General features: G+C 40.5%; 2 protein-coding genes across 3 annotated transcripts; both read left to right on the forward strand.

Moving 5' to 3' along the window:
• Positions 1-1,682: 1,682 nt before the first annotated feature.
• Positions 1,683-15,299, forward strand: lztr1 (leucine-zipper-like transcription regulator 1). Of its 2 annotated transcripts, none has more exons than XM_047382336.1 (19): positions 1,683-2,274; positions 2,361-2,423; positions 2,509-2,565; positions 5,126-5,205; positions 5,301-5,409; positions 5,679-5,762; positions 5,862-5,919; positions 6,005-6,144; positions 6,220-6,421; positions 7,291-7,401; positions 7,504-7,596; positions 7,718-7,813; positions 10,407-10,599; positions 10,683-10,852; positions 11,080-11,363; positions 12,919-13,068; positions 13,753-13,858; positions 13,956-14,036; positions 14,475-15,299. In XM_047382336.1, the coding sequence occupies exons 1-19, from the start codon at positions 2,123-2,125 to the stop codon at positions 14,589-14,591; spliced, it is 2,346 nt and encodes a 781-aa protein (XP_047238292.1). In that variant the 5' UTR covers positions 1,683-2,122; the 3' UTR covers positions 14,592-15,299. The 2 variants fall into 2 exon arrangements, with proteins under 2 accessions (XP_047238292.1, XP_047238293.1); XM_047382337.1 differs by having other exon boundaries at positions 10,410-10,599.
• Positions 15,300-20,853: 5,554 nt separating this feature from the next.
• cldn26 (claudin 26) lies at positions 20,854-21,697 on the forward strand. Its single transcript, XM_047382564.1, has one exon. The coding sequence runs from the start codon at positions 20,878-20,880 to the stop codon at positions 21,586-21,588; it is 711 nt and encodes a 236-aa protein (XP_047238520.1). The 5' UTR covers positions 20,854-20,877; the 3' UTR covers positions 21,589-21,697.
• Positions 21,698-22,102: the final 405 nt, after the last annotated feature.

The raw sequence follows: 22,102 nt of genomic DNA on the forward strand, positions 1-22,102 counted from the left end.
GACCTGTCCAGGGTGTACCCTGCCTCTTGCCCATAGACTGCTGGAGATAGGCACCAGCTCCCCCACGACCCACTATGGAATAAGCGGTAGAAAATGACATGGCATGTTTAATACCTGTTTAAAGGTTGTTATTTTCCAAAGGTGCTTTTATTCTGACGAACAACCTTCATTGGAACATCGATTCTAATTTATATGACTGTATATTGTTTTAGTTGTGTCAATTTCCTTGTAGTTCATTTCAGTACAATAGTAATAATATTAATATGCTTTTTGTTGTTTGTTTATTCTAACGGGTCAGAGCAGAAAAACGATATTTATATTTAGAAGTGAATAAACAGGTAATAAAGACAAACAAATACAACAATATATACACACAGGAAACAAATCAAAAACCTGTTTGAAATGGAGTAGGAAAAAGTATGAACACATGAATTGTTGCATACTTTTTTTGTATATGACTGGGCTGCATGGTGGCGCAGTTGGTAGCAGTTGGTAGTTTCCTTGCACCAAGAAGGTCCTAAGTTCGACTCCCGGCCAGGGTTCTTTCTGCATGAAGTTTGCATCTTCTTCCTGTAACTGCTTTTGACAATGAGTTAATTATTTAATAAGAATAAACTAATTACAGTGACTGCCAATGCATGTTTGGACACAATTATAATGATCCTAAGGTATAAAAGATTTACCATAATTTGACAGCAAATGATTAATTATAGAAAATCTCCTGATTTACATTTCTGAAATGGTTTGTAGTTCAGTGTGTTTTCCAAGTCATAATTGTAATTGATTTAGTATTTAGTGTTTGAATCAACTTTGTAAATATTTATAGTGTTCTGAAATCTTCTAGTTTTGTTTTTTGTTTTAATGTAATTTCTTTAGTTTTATGGGTTAAAAGGAAATAGGACTGTCATGTTGCAGTGCTTATGAACAGTGGGATTAACCCTTCCAACAGCCTGGCACACATATAGCACTGTGTTTGTGCAACAATAAGGTCCTGAGTTCTAATCCTCACTGGCAGTCTTTCTGCATGGAGTTTACATGTTATTCCCATCCATACTTGGTTTTCCCGGTCTCTTGCGCGATCCAAAGGTTTTAAGCTAAATCTAGTTCCCATGTACTTCTCTTCCAAGCTGCAAGATTTTCTAGTAAAATCTTTTTAAGGGGATCTTGGTCACTATTTTTCTCTGGACTTCTGCTGCCTTTTCATATATTTACTGTTCAGCCCCTGTACCTAACCATGACAGCATATTATGCAGTGTTAAGAAAAGTGGACAAGACAATGACAGCAGTAGTGTTAGGTCTAAACAGTTACATAGAGTAGATCAACAGCATCTGTAAGTCATGTTAAGTAGAAATTTTTTTTCTACTAAACAAAACCAAAGATATACCATCCTTCATGTGATTATCTACAGTAATAAGTGATGGGGCTTAAGCAGGATGTGGTCAGGAGGACGAGGGGGTGTAATATTCACGTGAGAGAAAAGTATTAGTCAGAAATCTTCATAAGAATAAGTTAGGGACAAGGGAATTACTTCAAATATCATCAGGGGATATAGTTGTTGGTATTTTCAGTTAAAAAAAACCAAACAAACAGGAATTTTAAACAGTTAAAATGTTGGGATGATAGCCTCTGATCCATAGATGGCGGTAAGGCACCTAATAGTTGTTTACCAACCGCCATAAAAAAAGAGGGAGAAGAAGAAGAAGAAGAAGAAGTGAAACCATAACCGGTGTGACGGGGGCGTGTTGTGATAACAATCCTCTTTTTTCCAAGTCTCCGTGTCGAATACCTCGAAACTGATTTGTTCAATAAGTATTTGGATTTGATACAGTTGTTCGATCGGTTTAACAGATGTCTTAGCGTAATGCTAGTAGCACTGTTTGTGTTTTTAGCTTAGCCGAATGACGCTAGATAGCTAGCTAGCAAGCAGAGGATAGCACGGAGATAACTCCGTGACATTTTTTACGTTTCTTTAAACTTCCCAAAAAGCTTTAAATGCTTTTACAAAATATAATAGCACTATTAGCCAAGGGCTGCAATTAACAATGTCGCTAACAGAGAAAGTCTCTACGGACGAGTTGCCCTGAGAACTGATCCTGTCTGTCAGTTGAGTTGCTAGCCAAAATGTCCTGCAAGTCAACTAAAGTGGCCCCCAGTGTTGATTTCGACCACAGCTGTTCGGATAGCGTGGAATATCTGACGCTTAACTTTGGCCCATTTGAGACAGTACACCGCTGGAGAAGACTCCCTCCATGTGATGAGTTTGTTGGTGCAAGGTACCATGCTGCCACTCATCTTCACAAATCCCTATTCTTTGCTTTAATCCTGTGTTCACCCCGAGTCTACGTTCACCCTTACTCAGGCGCAGCAAACACACCGTTGTGGCGTACCGGGATGCCATATATGTGTTTGGAGGAGACAATGGGTGAGTGTTTGCTGAGACTGACAGCTGATGGTTTTCTATTTTGTACACTACATGCAGATTGTTTCAGCTCTATACCTCCCAACAGGAAAAACATGCTGAATGACTTACTTCGCTTTGATGTCAAGGACTGCTCTTGGTGTCGGTAAGGTTCCTGCATCTATATGAGAAACCTGCATATATACAGTACCTTGCATAAATATTTATATACCTTTAACCGTCTCACGTTTTGTATTTTTATAGTCACAAACTTCAATATACACTGCTCAAAAAAATAAAGGGAACACTTAAACAACACAATATAACTCCAAGTAAATCAAACTTCTGTAAAATCAAACTGTCCATTTAGGAAGCAACACTGATTAACAATTAATGTCACATCCTGTTCAAAGAGAATAGACAACAGGGGGAAATCTTTGTCGTTTAGCAAGACACATTCAATAAAGGAGTGGTTCTGCAGGTGGGGACCACAGACCACTTCTCAGTACCTATGCTTTCTGGCTGATGTTTTGGTCACTTTTGAATGTTGGTGGTTCTTTCACACTCGTGGTAGCATGGGACGGACTCTACAACCCATACAAGTGGCTCAGGTAGTGCAGCTCATCCAGGATGGCACATCAATGAGAGCTGTGGCAAGAAGGTTTGCTGTGTCTGTCAGCGTAGTGTCCAGAGCCTGGAGGTGCTACCAGGAAACAGGCCAGTACACCAGGAGACGTGGAGGAGGCCATAGGAGGGCAACAATCCAGCAGCAGGACCGCTACCTCCGCCTTTGTGCAAGGAGGAACAGGAGGAGCACTGCCAGAGCCCTGCAAAATGACCTCCAGCAGGCCACAAATGTGCACAATGTCTGCACAAACGGTTAGAAACCGACTCCATGAGGATGGTATGAGGGCCCGACGTCCACAAATGGAGGTTGTGCTCACAGCCCAACACCGTGCAGGACGCTTGGCATTTGCCAGAGAACACCAGGATTGGCAAATTCGCCACTGGCGCCCTGTGCTCTTCACAGATTAAAGCAGGTTCACACTGAGCACATGTGACAGATGTGACAGAGTCTGGAGACACCGTGGAGAGAGATCTGCTGCCTGCAACATCTTTCAGCATGACCGGTTTGGCAGTGGGTCAGTAATGGTGTGGGGTGACATTTCTTTGGAGGGCCGCACCCCCTCCATGTGCTCACCAGAGGTAGCCTGACTGCCATTAGGTACCAAGATGAGATCCTCAGACCCCTTGTGAGACCATATGCTGGTGCGGTTGGCCCTGGGTTCCTCCTAATGCAGGACAATGCTAGACCTCATGTGGCTGGAGTGTGTCAGCAGTTCCTGCAAGATGAAGACATTGAAGCTATGGACTGGCCCGCCCGTTCCCCAGACTTGAATCCCATTGACCACATCTGGGACATCATGTCTCGCTCCATCCACCAACGTCACGTTGCACCACAGACTGTCCAGGAGTTGGCGGATGCTTTAGTCCAGGTCTGGGAGGAGATCCCTCAGGAGACCATCCGCCGTCTCATCAGGAGCATGTCCAGGCGTTGTAGGGAGGTCATACAGACACATGGAGGTCACACACAATACTGAGCCTCATTTTGACTTGTTTTAAGGACATTACAGCAAAGTTGGATCAGCCTGTAGAGTGTTTTTCCAGTTTAAGTTTGTGTGTGACTCTAAATCCAGGCCTCCATTGGTTAATAAATTTGATTTCCATTGATGATTTTTGTGTGATTTTGTTGTCAGAACATTCAACTTTGTACAGAACAAAGTATTCAATGAGAATATTTCATTCATTCAGATCTAGGATGTGTTATTTGAGTGTTCCCTTTAGTTTTTTGAGCAGTGTGTTTTAGTGGGATTTGTGTGTCATAGACCAGTTTTGAAGTGGAATAAAAGGATACATGGTTGTCAGATTTTCTGAAAAGTGTGGTCATATTTATTTAGGTCAATACCTTGCAGAATCTTAATCCAATACCATTTTAGAACCAACTTTTGTTTTGGTTAAGCCTGAAAGTGTTTTGGATTGTGTCTCTACTAGGCCTTATACATCAGATTAGATGGAGAACATCTAAGAATGACCGTTTTTAGGTCTTGTCTTGAATTCCCAAGTGAATGCAATTCTGGTCATTGACTGGGCCATTCTAACACATAGATATGCTTTGATCTTAACCATACTATTGTAGCTGTCTGTATTTTTAGGGTTGATGTGCTGCTAGAAATCTCTAACAGGTTTTCTTCCAGAATTGCCCTATTTAGCTCCATCCATTCTAATCAGTTGATGTTCCTGCTGAAGAACGGTTTTGCCACATCATGATACTGCCAGCACCATGTTTCAGCCTATGGATGATGTGTTCAGGGTTGTGTGCAGTGTTCATTTTCCACCTGTCTGCTGTGCTAGTTGATCTTTATGAAACTGTTAACTAATGTTCTCTAACAAACCACGGAGGCTTCACAGAGCAGCTGGATGTATACCAAGATTAAATTACACAGAGGTGGATTCTGTTTGCTAATTAGGTGTTTTAATGATTGTGCTGGATTTTATTTAGGTTCAGATAAAAGGGGGCTGAATACATACACACGCTTTCCAGATTTATATTTGTGAATCATTTTAAAACCATGTAAAGTTCTCTACCTACTTCAGTTAAATGTACTACCTTGTGTTGGTCTGTCACATGAAAATGATCTAACACCAGGTCATAATGTATTTCACAGAGCTTTCACCACTGGAACTCCACCAGCTCCAAGATATCACCACTCAGCAGTGGTCTATGGCAGCAGCATGTTTGTCTTTGGTAACTTGGTCCTTTTTTTAATTTTTAAAAGACGTTTCTTTTCTACTATTGTTGAACCCTCAAATGGTGTACTGTTTTATTCTGTGATATGTCAGGGGGCTACACAGGAGATATTTATTCAAATTCAAACTTGAAAAACAAAAACGACCTTTTTGAGTACAAGTTTGCCACGGGTCAGTGGACAGAGTGGAAAGTGGAGGGAAGGTAAACATTTGAACTTTTTTATACGTTATGGATCAGTAAATTCAAGAAAAGGGCCGTTATGTAAATGTTTTTTATTATTATTATTCTTTGAATTTATTAGTGTTTATTGATATTAAAAGTAATAATCTAAAACAGAAGTGTTCTGTAGTGCTGGAAGGAAGTATTATCATGCTCCATTAGTTTTTATTACCTTACAGTTAAAATTATGTTCTTTGCAGGGTTACAATATGCAGAACTTTTTATCTCCTTGTTTTTTGACTCTGTTTTAGCTTGCCAGTGGCCAGATCTGCACATGGTGCAACAGTTTACAGCGACAAGCTGTGGATTTTTGCTGGCTACGATGGGAACGCCAGGTATGATTTTATTTTTATTTTTTTAAACGTTTTCTCCAATCACACTCTGACATCAATGTGCTGAATCTTTATCCAATAATGTTTTATGTTTGTGTGTAGGCTCAATGACATGTGGACAATCAGTCTGCAGGATCGAGAACACGCATGCTGGGAAGAGGTTTGTTAAATTCTTACTTTAAATTAAAATCATAACAAGTAAAATGGCTAGAAAAGATTTATCTCCCTCTGTCTATTTCCGCCAGATCGACCAGAGTGGGGAGATTCCCCCCTCTTGCTGTAACTTCCCTGTCGCTGTATGCCGGGATAAGATGTTTGTGTTCTCCGGTCAGAGTGGGGCCAAAATCACTAATAATCTGTTTCAGTTTGAGTTCAAAGGTCACATGTGAGTAAACAGTTTTTTTATAAAGCTCAGATATTTGTTGCATCTCAATAAAGTTAATAAAATCCATCTTTGCAGGTGGACACGCATCCCAACGGAACATTTACTGCGGGGCTCTCCTCCTCCTCCTCAGAGACGCTACGGACACACTATGGTTGCCTTTGATCGGCACCTCTATGTATTTGGAGGTGCTGCTGACAACACTCTCCCCAACGAGCTCCACTGTTATGATGTGGACTCTCAGACCTGGGAGGTGATTCAGCCCAGTCAAGACAGTGAGGTATGAACTAGAGTAAGCGATACAGAACCTTTATGTCATACAGATGTTAAAGAATATGCTTTCTTAACAGAGTGAATTACTAATACATTAACGTGTTTGTTTATTCCTTATCCAAACAAATAAACATCCAATGAGCTGTTCACTGACAGAGATACAATAGTTCATTACAGCAACTCTCAGCTTCTGTACAAAAGGAAGCCATGTTGGATTTTTCAAGTCCCTCATGTGACTTCAGAGGCATCCCACAGAGTTCCTATGCAGTCTAGAAAATTAATGAAATTGATTTCAACATTTTCCAGGTGTGCATAAATTTGTAATAGGAAAATAAAAGTATATAAAAAATCTTTGTTTTTCAATACTTACCCTATTCCATTGTCTAAAAATTGTTCTTTCATCCATCCTTCTTTGTGTCCTTTCTTTCTTTCTTATGTCATTAGTTTGTTTCTTCTGTTTTCTTCCCCCATCCATCCATCCATCCATTTTTGTTTTTATGTTTGTAAAAGACTTAGATTTCAGGAAAAAAGTCTGGAATAGAATATCCTTTTGACATTGTCACAAGTACAACACAATTGAAAAAAAGCCCAGGAATAGCCATAGTTTACATCAAAATGTGGATGAACGGTCCTAGTTTCTTCTTGTGATTTCAACCTGAGCTTAAATGAAACCCATCTACTCTTTTTGGGTCAGCTCCATAATACTACCGTAGTCCCACAGTTCTTTATTCTGTGCACAAGAACTGATGGTTATCAGAATAGAGCATTGTTTACCATTTTACTGTAATTGTAATAAAGGAACTCTAAAGGTTTTTTATGCAGCGCTGAAGCACTTTTCAACATGAGCTGACTGTCATTTGTCCTTTCCCCACTCAGATGCCAAGTGGGAGACTTTTCCATGCTGCTGCTGTGATCCAAGATGCCATGTACATTTTCGGAGGGACTGTGGACAACAATGTACGTAGTGGGGAGATGTACAGATTCCAGGTAAGTGGGAATGGTTGCTGAAATACTCCTCAACTAGCACCTATATGTTATCCATCATTTAGACAGAGATAACAGGCTGCTTCATAAATGATTGTCTTGCAGTTCTCAAGCTACCCAAAGTGTACCCTTCATGAGGATTATGGCAAACTGTGGGAGAACCGTCAGTTCTGTGATGTGGAGTTTATTCTGGGCGAGGTGTGTGAAAGTGAAGCCGTTCTTCCAACCTCGTGATGGAAATTAAAACTCGACTTCCCTGTGGTCCAACTAGCATGTTTTGTTTTTTCATTGGTTTGCCTCTTTGTTGTGTTGTTTACAGAGAGAGGAGAGAGTCTTGGGGCACATAGCCATAGTGACTGCAAGATGTCAGTGGCTGAGGAAGAAAATCCTGCAAGCCCGAGACAGGCAGCGACAGGTCAGAGTCACACACATCACCCTGTTGCAGGAAATCTCTTTAAATCCACACAGTGAGCTAAACACCAGCTTGTTCATTGCAATCCAGATACACAATAGCTGTGAAATGTAATCAAGATGAACTGGCAAGCTGTTGATTAGTTGTGCGCTCCACAAATGGAAGGGTGGCAAGAAGAAAGCCATTGTAGAAACACAGACAAGGACACATGGACGGACACAGCAAACACAAGGAAAAATGATCAGATGAGACCAAAACTAAACTTTTTGGACTTAGATGTAGGTTCGCCTTCCTGCTCCTACACCTAAATGCAATTAAGAATCTGTGGCCACAATTTAAACATGTTGTTCACAGACATTCTCGTTCCAGTCTGACTGAGATTGAGTTATTTTACAAAGAAGAATGAACAAAAACTTAAATTTCCAGATGTGCAAAGAGTTGCAGTTGTACTTGTAGCAAAGAGTGTTTCAACAGAGTTTTGACTCACAGGGGTTGAATACAAATGTTGCCACACCTTGCATTTTTTTCTTTTGCTTAAAAAGAAATCTTGTTTAAAGCTAAAAATTCCCTAAATAAAGTTTGTGGTTTTAACTGGACAAAAAGTGACAAAACAATTATGGTGTATAAATACTTCCAAGCACCAGCAGAAAAAAGTGCTCCAATTTAGTGAGGATGCACTTATCCAAAATCCAAAATTAGTACTTTTGGTCTTCTCGTTTTAACTGGCCAGTATCACTTTTATACCAAATATACTATCTTGGGTCACTCTACAGGTCCTTCTAAAAAAATTAGCATATTGTGATAAAGTTCATTATTTTCCATAATGTCATGATGAAAATTTAACATTCATATATTTTAGATTCATTGCACACTAACTGAAATATTTCAGGTCTTTTATTGTCTTAATACGGATGATTTTGGCATACAGCTCATGAAAACCCAAAATTCCTATCTCACAAAATTAGCATATCATTAAAAGGGTCTCTAAACGAGCTATGAACCTAATCATCTGAATCAACGAGTTAACTCTAAACACCTGCAAAAGATTCCTGAGGCCTTTAAAACTCCCAGCCTGGTTCATCACTCAAAACCCCAATCATGGGTAAGACTGCCGACCTGACTGCTGTCCAGAAGGCCACTATTGACACCCTCAAGCAAGAGGGTAAGACACAGAAAGAAATTTCTGAACGAATAGGCTGTTCCCAGAGTGCTGTATCAAGGCACCTCAGTGGGAAGTCTGTGGGAAGGAAAAAGTGTGGCAGAAAACGCTGCACAACGAGAAGAGGTGACCGGACCCTGAGGAAGATTGTGGAGAAGGGCCGATTCCAGACCTTGGGGGACCTGTGGAAGCAGTGGACTGAGTCTGGAGTAGAAACATCCAGAGCCACCGTGCACAGGCGTGTGCAGGAAATGGGCTACAGGTGCCGCATTCCCCAGGTCAAGCCACTTTTGAACCAGAAACAGCGGCAGAAGCGCCTGACCTGGGCTACAGAGAAGCAGCACTGGACTGTTGCTCAGTGGTCCAAAGTACTTTTTTCGGATGAAAGCAAATTCTGCATGTCATTCGGAAATCAAGGTGCCAGAGTCTGGAGGAAGACTGGGGAGAAGGAAATGCCAAAATGTCAGAAGTCCAGTGTCAAGTACCCACAGTCAGTGATGGTCTGGGGTGCCGTGTCAGCTGCTGGTGTTGGTCCACTGTGTTTTATCAAGGGCAGGGTCAATGCAGCTAGCTATCAGGAGATTTTGGAGCACTTCATGCTTCCATCTGCTGAAAAGCTTTATGGAGATGAAGATTTCATTTTTCAGCACGACCTGGCACCTGCTCACAGTGCCAAAACCACTGGTAAATGGTTTACTGACCATGGTATCACTGTGCTCAATTGGCCTGCCAACTCTCCTGACCTGAACCCCATAGAGAATCTGTGGGATATTGTGAAGAGAACGTTGAGAGACTCAAGACCCAACACTCTGGATGAGCTAAAGGCCGCTATCGAAGCATCCTGGGCCTCCATAAGACCTCAGCAGTGCCACAGGCTGATTGCCTCCATGCCACGCCGCATTGAAGCAGTCATTTCTGCAAAAGGATTCCCGACCAAGTATTGAGTGCATAACTGTACATGATTATTTGAAGGTTGACGTTTTTTGTATTAAAAACACTTTTCTTTTATTGGTCGGATGAAATATGCTAATTTTGTGAGATAGGAATTTTGGGTTTTCATGAGCTGTATGCCAAAATCATCTGTATTAAGACAATAAAAGACCTGAAATATTTCAGTTAGTGTGCAATGAATCTAAAAGATATGAATGTTAAATTTTCATCATGACATTATGGAAAATAATTAACTTTATCACAATATGCTAATTTTTTGAGAAGGACCTGTATGTGCTATTTCTTTCTCATAACTACTCAGCCCTCAGAGACATCATGGCATCTGGTTTGCCTGAAAAGCAAACCAGATGTCTGAAAAGTTCCAGCAACATTGGTATAAAGCACCCGCTGCCCTAAGTTGCTTTAAAATGCTTAAGTAAATAATTGTATTATTCAGATACTGGTGAACCGAAACACAGAAAAGATGTTGCTTAAGTTGTTGTTTAGCAGAGGACCAAACGGGAAAGCAGTGATGAAAGTGATGAGGGAGCAGCGGGAGGCCCACGAGATGTCCCAGTAGGCAATAGGCCATCAGGCACACAGCCCCTGCTGGAGGTAACCATCAGGGAAGCAGAAGCCCAGCCTTTTGAAGTCCTAATGCAGTTTCTCTACACTGACAAGATTCTGTACCCCCGCAGAGGTACACCTAACCTTTCCCTGTTTATATGCTAAATGCAGCAACATGCTGGTGAGAAAAAAAAGTATTCATGTATTTTCAAACAGGTCATGTCCAGGACGTTCTTCTGATAATGGACGTGTACAAACTCGCTCTGAGTTTTAAGCTTTCACGGCTGGAGCAGCTTTGTGTGCAGTACATCGAGGCATCTGTGGATCTGCAGAATGTTCTCAGTGTTTGTGAGAACGCCAACAAGCTGCAACTGGACCAGCTCAAGGTACATCCCAGATTTAAAATCTCCAAACCACCAGATACAAATCGTGCTTTTACTGACCTCTAGTGGTTGTAGTTCAGTAAGTCTTTACCTTGACTTTCAGTTTATCATACCTATTACACAAATCTCTATTTTACTAATGTTAAGTTAGTCTTGAACATCAGATAGACTAGGGAGAGATAAATAATAAATTCTGACCTTAATGCCAACAAAATATTCCCCTTTTCCAGGAGCACTGCCTCAACTTTGTGGTGAAGGAGTCCCACTTTAATCAGGTGATTATGACCAAAGAGTTTGAGCATCTTTCCACCCCACTGATAGTGGAGATAGTGCGGCGGAAACAGCAGGCTCCCCCAAGAGTATATTCAGACCAACCTGTGGACATCGGGACCTCCCTGGTCCAGGACATGAAAGCTTACCTGGAGGGAGGAGGTCTGGAGTTCTGTGACATTATTCTGCTGTTAGACGGTCATCCTCGACCGGCACACAAAGCCATACTTGCAGCTAGATCCAGGTATTGGAAACACAAAGTATGTGTCAGAAATTTTTATTTTTTCTGCTCAGATGTTGGTGGTGCTCATACCCCTGGTACCTTTTTCACATTTTGTCACATTACAACCAGAACTTTAAAGTATTTTCTTGGAATTTTAAGTATTAAGAACTAGACAAATATCTTAGGTCTTGGTTTCATTGTAGGTCTGGCTTTATGTCCATCATGATGCTCCACCACCATGTTTCACAGTGGAGAATGGTGTATTTAATTTGCTGTTCAGTGTTTGGTGGAATCTGTTCACTTCTTAGGTCATTTCTTAAGGCAACTATTTGCACAGGATTCTATTTACGGTATCAGAGTATTTACAGTGTCTTGCCAAAGTGTGTACACTCCTCACATTTTTGTAAATATGGCAGTGTATCTTTTTATTGGAAAAGGGAAGTGTCTCTAACCTAGTGGTTAGAGAGCAGGGCATTTGCGTCCTGGAGAGGATCCCACAGCCTGCCACTTTGGGTCCCTGAGCAACACCTTTAGCCCCTGAATGCTCCCTAAGGGATGGGTTAAATACAGAGGACAATTTCTCCATTGTAAGATCAGTAAAGTCTTTATTATTATTATTATTTAAAAACACTGAATATATGCCATTTTGATACAATGTAAAGTAGTCTGTGCACAGCTTGTATAACAGTGTATATTAGCTGTCCCCTCAACACACAGCTAATATTGACTAAACTGCTGGCAACAAAAGTTGGTACACCCCTAAGTGAAAATGTGCTTTACTGGAATCCTCTTCCTCTCCCCCATGATGTCATTACAGAGCTGGTGGATGTCGGAGACCTTGAGCATCTGTGGGACACCCTCAAATGGAAGGTGGAGACCTACACAGATGCTCAATAGTGTTTAGATCTGGAGACATGCTTGGCCAGTCCAGTCCAGTACTGGACTGGCCAGTGGTCGTCTTGGAGGTGTGATTGGGGTCATTATCATGTTGGAATACTGCCCTGCAGCTCCCTGCAGTGTGTCACAGTATATGTTGGCATTCATGGTTCCCTCAATGAACTGTAGCCCCCCACAGCTGGCAGCACTCATTCAGCCTTAAACCATGACACACCCATACCATGCTTGACTGAAGGCAAGACACATTTGTCTTTGTACTCCGCACCTGGTTGCTGTCACACCATCTGAACTAAAAGTTCATCTTGACTCCATCAGACCTCAGGACATGGTTCCAGTAATCCATGTCCTTAGTCTTCTGGTCTTCAGAAAACTGGTTTAGACATTAATGGCATGTGTTGAGCTATTTTGAGAGGGCAACACATTTATACTGTTATACAACCTCAGATTTGTATTTGTAAATAATTTTGAAAACCATGTATCATTTTCCTTCTACTTTATAAATGTGCTACTTTATGTTGATAGATCAAAAAATCATGAAACACTTGAAAAAGTTTAAGGGGTATTAATAGTTCTGCTAGGCACTGCACATCTGGACAGGAGCACCTTTTCCTATTGATAGTCATTGTTTTCCAGACATCTTAGTAATGACACTAACGGACTCTTTATATCGATGTTCCAGTTACTTTGAGGCGATGTTCCGCTCCTTCATGCCAGAAGACGGTCAGGTGAATATATCCATTGGTGAAATGGTCCCAAGCAAGCAGGCGTTTGAGTCCATGCTGCGCTACATCTACTACGGGGACGTCAACATGCCTCCAGAAGATTCTCTGTATCCTTCTCAAACTATGATAAATTGCATTTAACTGTAACAATAATCGCAAAGTTCCCGTTAAATTACATGGAAATCTGGCTTCAGATGTTTTCATCTGTTCAGGTTGAAAACGTTTTAGACTCTGCATCCTCTGAGATTTATATGTTTCTAGATGTTTGGCCAAGTTCTTCTTTAGCTTCTGTTGAACTGGACAGAAAACATATTGATGACATAAATATAAGCTCTGATAGTGGTAATGGGAGGGAACAATATAAAGAAGGAAATGGAAACATTTCTATGGTAGTGGTTCGTCCTGTGTCCTTGGGCAAGACAGTTCACCCGCCTTGCCTGTTGATGGTGGCCAGAGGGCCCAGTGGCGCCGATTGCTACATTGTAGCTGTGGCTACAATGTAGCTCACCACTGTCAGGGTGTGAATGGGTGGATGACTGACTTGTAATGTAAAGCGCTTTGGGGTCTCTGGGGACTAAAAGGCGCTATACAAGTACAGGCCATTTACATTTGTAAGTTATTCGAGGGAGTCCTGAGTTAAAAATGTTTCACTTTAAAGGCTAACTGATGGTTTTGATATAATGTATGTACAACTTTATTGTTTAAACTTGTTCTTTTTGAATATTTGGTCTGTTTCACAGAGCTTTTTTTTTCTACACGTGAAGCATTTTGCCTTGACCCTCAATAACCAGCTATTTGTTTGCTGCTCCCTATTACTACGGCTTTTCCAATAATAGGCTCCAGGCTTACTGTAAGCAGAATCTGGAGATGAATGTGACTGTGGAAAACGTCCTGCAGGTATTTTATATTCTCCACCCTGGGGAAATCTGTGACCTAACTGAGAAACATGATCTCTTTCTGAATAAGGAATTTCTTCTCTTCTCGACACCCCCAGATCCTGGAGGCAGCAGACAAGACGCAGGCTCTGGACATGAAGAGGCACTGCCTCCACATTATTGTCCACCAGTTCATCAAGGTGGGTGGGCTTGTATTTGGAGCCTTGAGGGTGTGCTGCCCACTCAGTGCAGCTGAGCTAACCCTCTAGTCTCATCGTCTTTGTGGGGAAACTGACACGTTTGACCTCTTAGCTGAAACGCTCCATTTTTTGAGTAGAGAGGAGACTGTTTACAGCTTGGCCGGCTGTGTAAGCACTTCATCAAAGCACGACGGGGCGCCGCAGTGGCACACTGATTGTTGTTTGTTATCTAACGAAACAGTGAAACATTCAATTTTCACTTTTCTTCATTGGAGAGTTGGCTCTGCTGTTTGTGTTTCTGTTCTGCTTCTTTTTTGCACTGTTTTCACTTTTTTTGTGCATGTGCAATCAACAGCTTCTTATTGTCTGTTTTTCTCTCTCTCATTGTCTTTATTTCTGACACATTTTTTCATTTTGCCTTGTTCTCCCCTCCCAAAGGTATCCAAGCTCCCCAACCTGCGGTCTCTCAGCCAGCTGCTGTTGTTGGACATCATTGAGTCTCTAGCCACGCACATATCAGACAAACAGTGTGCTGAAATGTGCTCTGATATTTAGGATTGGGATAGGACTCGGAAAGGAGCTCTTTACTTCTAAGAAGCCATAAATCTCCTACTTATCTATTTCTTTTCATTCCTGCTGCACCAGAATTCATTTGAAATTTATTTATGTTTTTTTTCCCCTGCATTTCTCAGACTTGTATACAATGAATACCTTTTATCCTGCTGTGTGTTTGAGGCAGCAGTAAAATCAACAAAGAAACAAGAATGTGGCTTAGAAATGTTAATTACTATAAAAAAAAAAAACATTTTACATACTTTGTCATTTATCTTGTATACACAAACATTTTGCAAGCTTGTCCTCTGCTCAGTATTTATGTAGTGTTTTTAAACCCATATGCATTTTACTTTTCATGCTTGTGACAGTATGTTTAAAAGATGTTTCAGGGCTCATAGTTTATCCAAATACAGCTTGGATGCCATCAATTGGATCATCTTTGTTCTTCAGTTTGTATTATTCTCAACTGTGATAAAAGTCTGTAATCTGTGACGTAAGGAATTAATTTCATTATACAGAAACGATAAGAATGTGTACAATTTGTTTCATTATGTCTTTGTGTAATGATAATGTTACCAATACTAACCAGAAACTCTTTTATTCATCTGACCCTGAACCATGTAATGGTGACCTTTATGTTAGTGTTACAAAACATATATCCACAGGGGATTCATGTATTTAAAGCCTTAATAAACTACATATAAATCAGTCATGTCATGTTTACTGTTTTGAGCTTAATTTGGACACAAATGGTTTTGTCTTTAAAATCCTTCTGACTTTGTTTTTATTTAAACCTTTACATTGTTTTCACATCTAACATTACTTTGGCTTAGATATCTAAACTCCACACTGGTCTCTCAGGGGTTAGGTCAAAAATTTACTTTCACTCATCAGATATATATATATATATATATATATATACCTCATGTTCACTCATGCCAATGCCAAACGTCGGTTTCAATGGTGCAAGGAGCGCAAATCTTGGGCTGTGGACAATGTGAAACATGTATTATTCTCTGATGAATCCACCTTTACTGTTTTCCCCACATCCGGGAGAGTTACGGTGTGGAGAAGCCCCAAAGAAGCGTACCACCCAGACTGTTGCATGCCCAGAGTGAAGCATGGGGGTGGATCAGTGATGGTTTGGGCTGCTAGATGGGCGCGTCACTGCCAAGGACTACCGAACCATTCTTGAGGACCATGTGCATCCAATGGTTCACACATTGTATCCTGAAGGCGGTGCCGTGTATCAGGATGACAATGCAGCAATACACAGAGCATGACTGGTGAAAGATTGGTTTGATGAACATGAAAGTGAAGTTGAACATCTTCCATGGCCTGCACAGTCACCAGATCTAAATATTATTGAACCACTTTGGGGTGTTTTGGAGGAGCGAGTCAGGAAACGTTTTCCTCCACCAGTATCACGTAGTGACCTGGACACTATCCTGCAAGAAGAATGGCTTAAAATCCCTCTGACCACTGTGCAGAACTTGTACAGGTCCTTCTCAAAATATTAGCATATTGTGATAAAGTTCATTATTTTCCATAATGTCATGATGAAAATTTAACATTCATATATTTTAGATTCATTGCACACTAACTGAAATATTTCAGGTCTTTTATTGTCTTAATACGGATGATTTTGGCATACAGCTCATGAAAACCCAAAATTCCTATCTCACAAAATTAGCATATTTCATCCGACCAATAAAAGAAAAGTGTTTTTAAGACAAAAAACGTCAACCTTCAAATAATCATGTACAGTTATGCACTCAATACTTGGTCGGGAATCCTTTTGCAGAAATGACTGCTTCAATGCGGCGTGGCATGGAGGCAATCAGCCTATGGCACTGCTGAGGTCTTATGGAGGCCCAGGATGCTTCGATAGTGGCCTTTAGCTCATCCAGAGTGTTGGGTCTTGAGTCTCTCAACGTTCTCTTCACAATATCCCACAGATTCTCTATGGGGTTCAGGTCAGGAGAGTTGACAGGCCAATTGAGCACAGTGATACCATGGTCAGTAAACCATTTACCAGTGGTTTTGGCACTGTGAGCAGGTGCCAGGTCGTGCTGAAAAATGAAATCTTCATCTCCATAAAGCTTTTCAGCAGATGGAAGCATGAAGTGCTCCAAAATCTCCTGATAGCTAGCTGCATTGACCCTGCCCTTGATAAAACACAGTGGACCAACACCAGCAGCTGACACAGCACCCCAGACCATCACTGACTGTGGGTACTTGACACTGGACTTCTGGCATTTTGGCATTCCTTCTCCCCAGTCTTCCTCCAGACTCTGGCACCTTGATTTCCGAATGACATGCAGAATTTGCTTTCATCCGAAAAAAGTACTTTGGACCACTGAGCAACAGTCCAGTGCTGCTTCTCTGTAGCCCAGGTCTGGGGAATGCGGCACCTGTAGCCCATTTCCTGCACACGCCTGTGCACGGTGGCTCTGGATGTTTCTACTCCAGACTCAGTCCACTGCTTCCGCAGGTCCCCCAAGGTCTGGAATCGGCCCTTCTCCAAAATCTTCCTCAGGGTCCGGTCACCTCTTCTCGTTGTGCAGCGTTTTCTGCCACACTTTTTCCTTCCCACAGACTTCCCACTGAGGTGCCTTGATACAGCACTCTGGGAACAGCCTATTCGTTCAGAAATGTCTTTCTGTGTCTTACCCTCTTGCTTGAGGGTGTCAATAGTGGCCTTCTGGACAGCAGTCAGGTCGGCAGTCTTACCCATGATTGGGGTTTTGAGTGATGAACCAGGCTGGGAGTTTTAAAGGCCTCAGGAATCTTTTGCAGGTGTTTAGAGTTAACTCGTTGATTCAGATGATTAGGTTCATAGCTCGTTTAGAGACGCTTTTAATGATATGCTAATTTTGTGAGATAGGAATTTTGGGTTTTCATGAGCTGTATGCCAAAATCATCCGTATTAAGACAATAAAAGACCTGAAATATTTCAGTTAGTGTGCAATGAATCTAAAATATATGAATGTTAAATTTTCATCATGACATTATGGAAAATAATAAACTTTATCACAATATGCTAATATTTTGAGAAGGACCTGTATATGTCATTCCCAAGACGAATTGATGCTGTATTGGACGCAAAAGGAGGCCCTACACCATACTAATAAATTATTGTGGTCTAAAACCAGGTGTTTCAGTTTCATTGTCCAACCACTGTATATATGTATGTATATATAATTTGTGCCTTGTTAAATCATAAAGTGTGATCAATTTTGTGAGGCACACCAAGGCCATATCACTGCCAGACTTGCAGTATTAAAAAATATATAGTTTAGATAAAACCCATCTAGCAACATGAAGTAGGCTACGTAAATTTAAATGCAATGCATGTTCCAATATAATGGAATTCAACAGAAAAAGCTGGAGAAGCTTCCAAAAATGTGGGGACTTCTGCAAACAACATAAAAAAATGGAACAGTGGTGAACCTTCTAGTGAGATCCATATAAATTTACTCTGCATCAATGAATCATCTAGGAGATCACAAAAGAACCTGGAACAACATAGAAAGCACTGCATTGCATGTATCATTTATCTCAAAAAGTGTTGATTCAATAATAAACAAGACTAGGCAAAAAGGCCCAAACCACCTCTAAACACAAAAAGCACAAAGGCCCGTCCTACATTTGCAAACATCTTGATGATTCTCAAAACCTTTGGGAAAATATTCTGCGGTCTGAGACAAAAATACCAATTTTTCTGTGTGTGTCTAGTTTTATCTGCTGTGAAACTAAAACACCATTTCAGAAAAAGAACATCATACCAAAGGTAAAGCATGGTAGTGTGATGGTTTAGCCATCAGTGTCTGACCAATAACGCACACCTGGGTTGCAGCAGGTGCTGCATTGATCCATAACACACTAGCAAGTTAATCTCTAAATGACTCGTGGACAAGTCGAATATTGGACTTTAATGCTGTGGCATGACTTTGTGCCATGACTTTAAACACACCATTTATGCTCAAAGCCCCTCCAGTGTGGCTCAAATAAAACAATTATGCAAAGATGAGTAGGTCAGAATTTCCCCAGTGATGCAAGGTTTGACAAAAGAAATAGCAATAACAGAATAAAGCTGTAAGGGGACAAATACCTTTTCACAGCATTGTAGATAGGTACTCCTCAATAAGTAAATAAGTTTGAGTATCACTGAAAATTATTTTTCTATCAATTAAAGTATCCTAATTGTTTATTTCTGTGTACTGATTACAAAATCTGAACATTCATAACTCAAAAGGTAGCATGGCAATAACGAACATAACTGAACTTAAGACAACCAAAACTAACATCAGTTGCACTCATCCACACTGACCTGATCCTCCCCTGTTTTACTGAATCCTTTGGTTTAAATACTCTAAAGCTATTCCTACAAAATGTCTCCAGTGAAAAATTCCTTATAATATTAAGACTAAACATTACAGTCATCAACTAATTGATGTTACTTCATACCAGCAATAGTCAAACAACTTTTAGAGTGTTGTCATTACATTACAGAATACCAAATACAAAACCAAGGGAAACAAAAAACTTAACTTTAACTTTACCCGGCCCTTTCTCTTAAAATCACTATTATACAGGAAGCAATAAATGCAAGAAGTGAGGCAGCACTTCCTCCTTGTGTTCCTGGGTCACGGGTAAGTAATGTAAATTCATAGATAAAATTCACAAATTGACTATGTGAAATTACTGTATATTTATGTACACAAATTGAATCTTTTTTGTAGTGGCTTGAGATGACATATTTTGTGAATCAACGCTTTAAAATATTTAGGTAAATTAAACTGATACTGCACTTTACCTCAACACCTTGCAGATATTGGTTTTTACACAAGCAGTTGGATTGTTTGCATATTGGCCGAAACCAGGCAAATTAAGTAACTGTCACCTGAGACACTTTGCTAATCCATAAAAGGGGTTCCACAAGGTTCAGTTCATTATTTTCCTTATATTTAAAACATTTAGAACAGAACATTCTGAGCTCAACGTTTCACCTAAATGCTGATGACACTTTAGTTTACCGCTCAGCATTTATTCCCCCAAAGGCTTTGAAGTATCTCCAACATGCCTTTGAGACAGTAAAGGAGCAGGTATTTGACCTGGAACATGTTTTAAATGCAGAAAAAAAAACAACAGATTGATGACATCTTGTCTTTTAAGGAAAATGTTCATTATCTCAAAAAAAAGGCTGAAGTTCATCTTAGACTTTTATTATGGAAATAAATGTTGCCTTAATTTTTATGTAAAATATAAACTGACTGAATCAGCCTTTTGCACATTACTGATCATCTTTAATGTTTCGACTGAGAGTCTTTGCATATTGAATAGAGTATATCCCAGGGTACCAATATTTATTTTAAAGATTTATATTTTTTGATGGGCTTCAAGTCTTTGAGGTTGGAAGGCCTCATTGGAAGAATATTTATCTGCCTCCACAGATTTTCTATCCAAATCAACTCAAGACGCTGGCTGGACCACAACAAATGTAAAAAGTACTTCCAGTCCAGGTCATAGTTTCTGGAAGAGAGCTATGATCTCAATGGCACAAACCTGGTTAGACAAAAGGAAATGAATGATTAAAATAAAATAGATGCCTTTAAGGAACCAATGAGGAAATTTGGATTTTATAAAAGCATATCAAAAATTGGGGGAACTAAGAAAAACTAATAATGAAGTTCACTGGAGTTTTGGCAGTCATACTATCAGAACTGAAACTCAGAAAGAACTGGAGCCTGGAACACTTTGAATGGTCCAGTGGAGTGAACACAAAGTGCTTTTCACAGTCCAGACACTTGAGACACTTGGCTAATAAAACGCTCCCGTTTTGGTTTCTTTAGTATGTAAATGTATGTTTTAAAACAGTTGTCTTGTCAGGTACGTCACTGCAACAAAAGGGAAAGAAACGCAATTATAAATGTACTGAATGCATACTTAAACAGGTGTGAGTAGCAAATAAAGCTTCTTTTTATGTTGAAGCGTGTGTATGCGGTGCCCATGCTGATCATGTTTCATTCATTTAAGCTAAATTCTGCACACATGCACACTGGGCCTGGAATTTCACTGGACATACCTGGTTTCATTTAAAAACAGTTCATTAGTCACTGTGATGACATTGAACGCTGAAACAAAACAGTGGGTCTATTGTCGACCCTCGGTCCTGGATTATCTCCCTGTTATCGGGTGCATTTTTTTAAAGGAGGCTGTAGAAGTGGGCCTTCCGAAAACTGGGACGGGCCACAGAATCTCTCCGGATCTCTGATCTTGTTACATGAACTTGGACTGGATTGTCATAGCACACAGTGTTTGCACGCAGAAGCACAAGATGGGTTTTCTAACAACGAAAATGATGGAGAGAACTGCACTGTTTTTGTCTTTTGGCAGCTATCTCACTTCTCTGACCACTGCCTTTTTACCCCTGTGGAAAACGATGAACTCTGATCTCAACGAGGTGGAGAACTGGTTTTCAGGGCTTTGGCTCACCTGCCTCTACACAGACGAGAGGGGGATTCAGTGCAAGGCTTATGATTCAGTCCTGGGTCTGCCAATGGATCTGCAGATCTCCAGGGTGCTTGTATTAATATCTATTGGAACTGGAGGTTTTGCTCTACTGACTGCCTTTCTAGGTCTGGAGGGGGTAGAGATGTGTGTGAGGAAGCCAGATGTAAAAAGAGGGCTCCTAATCTTCAGCGGGGTGATGACCTGGCTGTCTGGACTTACCACTCTGGCTCCTGTCTCCGTTGTTGCGTATACAACAGTGGTGGAATTCTGGGATGAAGGTTTTCCTGATGTGATGCCTCGGTGGGAGTATGGTGAGGCGATGTTCTCGGGATGGTTCGGAGGTCTGGGGCAGGTCATTGGAGGAACTCTGTTCTTTGTAGCTGTGTGCATGGGGGACTATGACCTGCAAAGACTGAGTGTTCCAGTCAGTCCAGAGCTGAAGCCCTGGACAAAGCACTACCTGAAGACAGAGGTCTTGTAGCTTTCTGTGTCACATCCATTTTTATTTGACAGAATGACAGCATGTTTTTACAAGTCATTAATAAATTTGTGAATGATGAATACATTTGTAAAAATAGCTTTCATTAAAAACTGACGTTTTTGTAAAAGTTACAAGGCTATGTAAATTTTTATGTGATGCAACTGTGCTGAGATTTGTTAAACTAAAGGAATACTATGAACAAAAGCAGCTCCTTTTATTATTTAGCATATAGCTGCTACCTTGCAAAAGCATTCATGCCCTTTAAACCTTTCTCATTTTGTTACATTACAAACACAAACCTCAATGTGTTTTATGTCACAGACCAACATAAACTAGTACATAAAATGGAAGGAAAACAATACATGGTTTTTAAAGTATTTACAAATGAAAATCTTAAAATTGTGTCCTGCATTTGTATTCAGACCCCTTTACTCGTGATGCCTTTAAATAAAATCTAGTGCAACCAATTCCCTTTAGAAATCACCCAATTAGGAAACAGAATTTGGTTGTAAAT

The sequence above is a fragment of the Girardinichthys multiradiatus genome, chromosome 12 (genome assembly GCF_021462225.1).
Source record: "Girardinichthys multiradiatus isolate DD_20200921_A chromosome 12, DD_fGirMul_XY1, whole genome shotgun sequence".
Classification (NCBI taxonomy): domain Eukaryota; kingdom Metazoa; phylum Chordata; class Actinopteri; order Cyprinodontiformes; family Goodeidae; genus Girardinichthys; species Girardinichthys multiradiatus.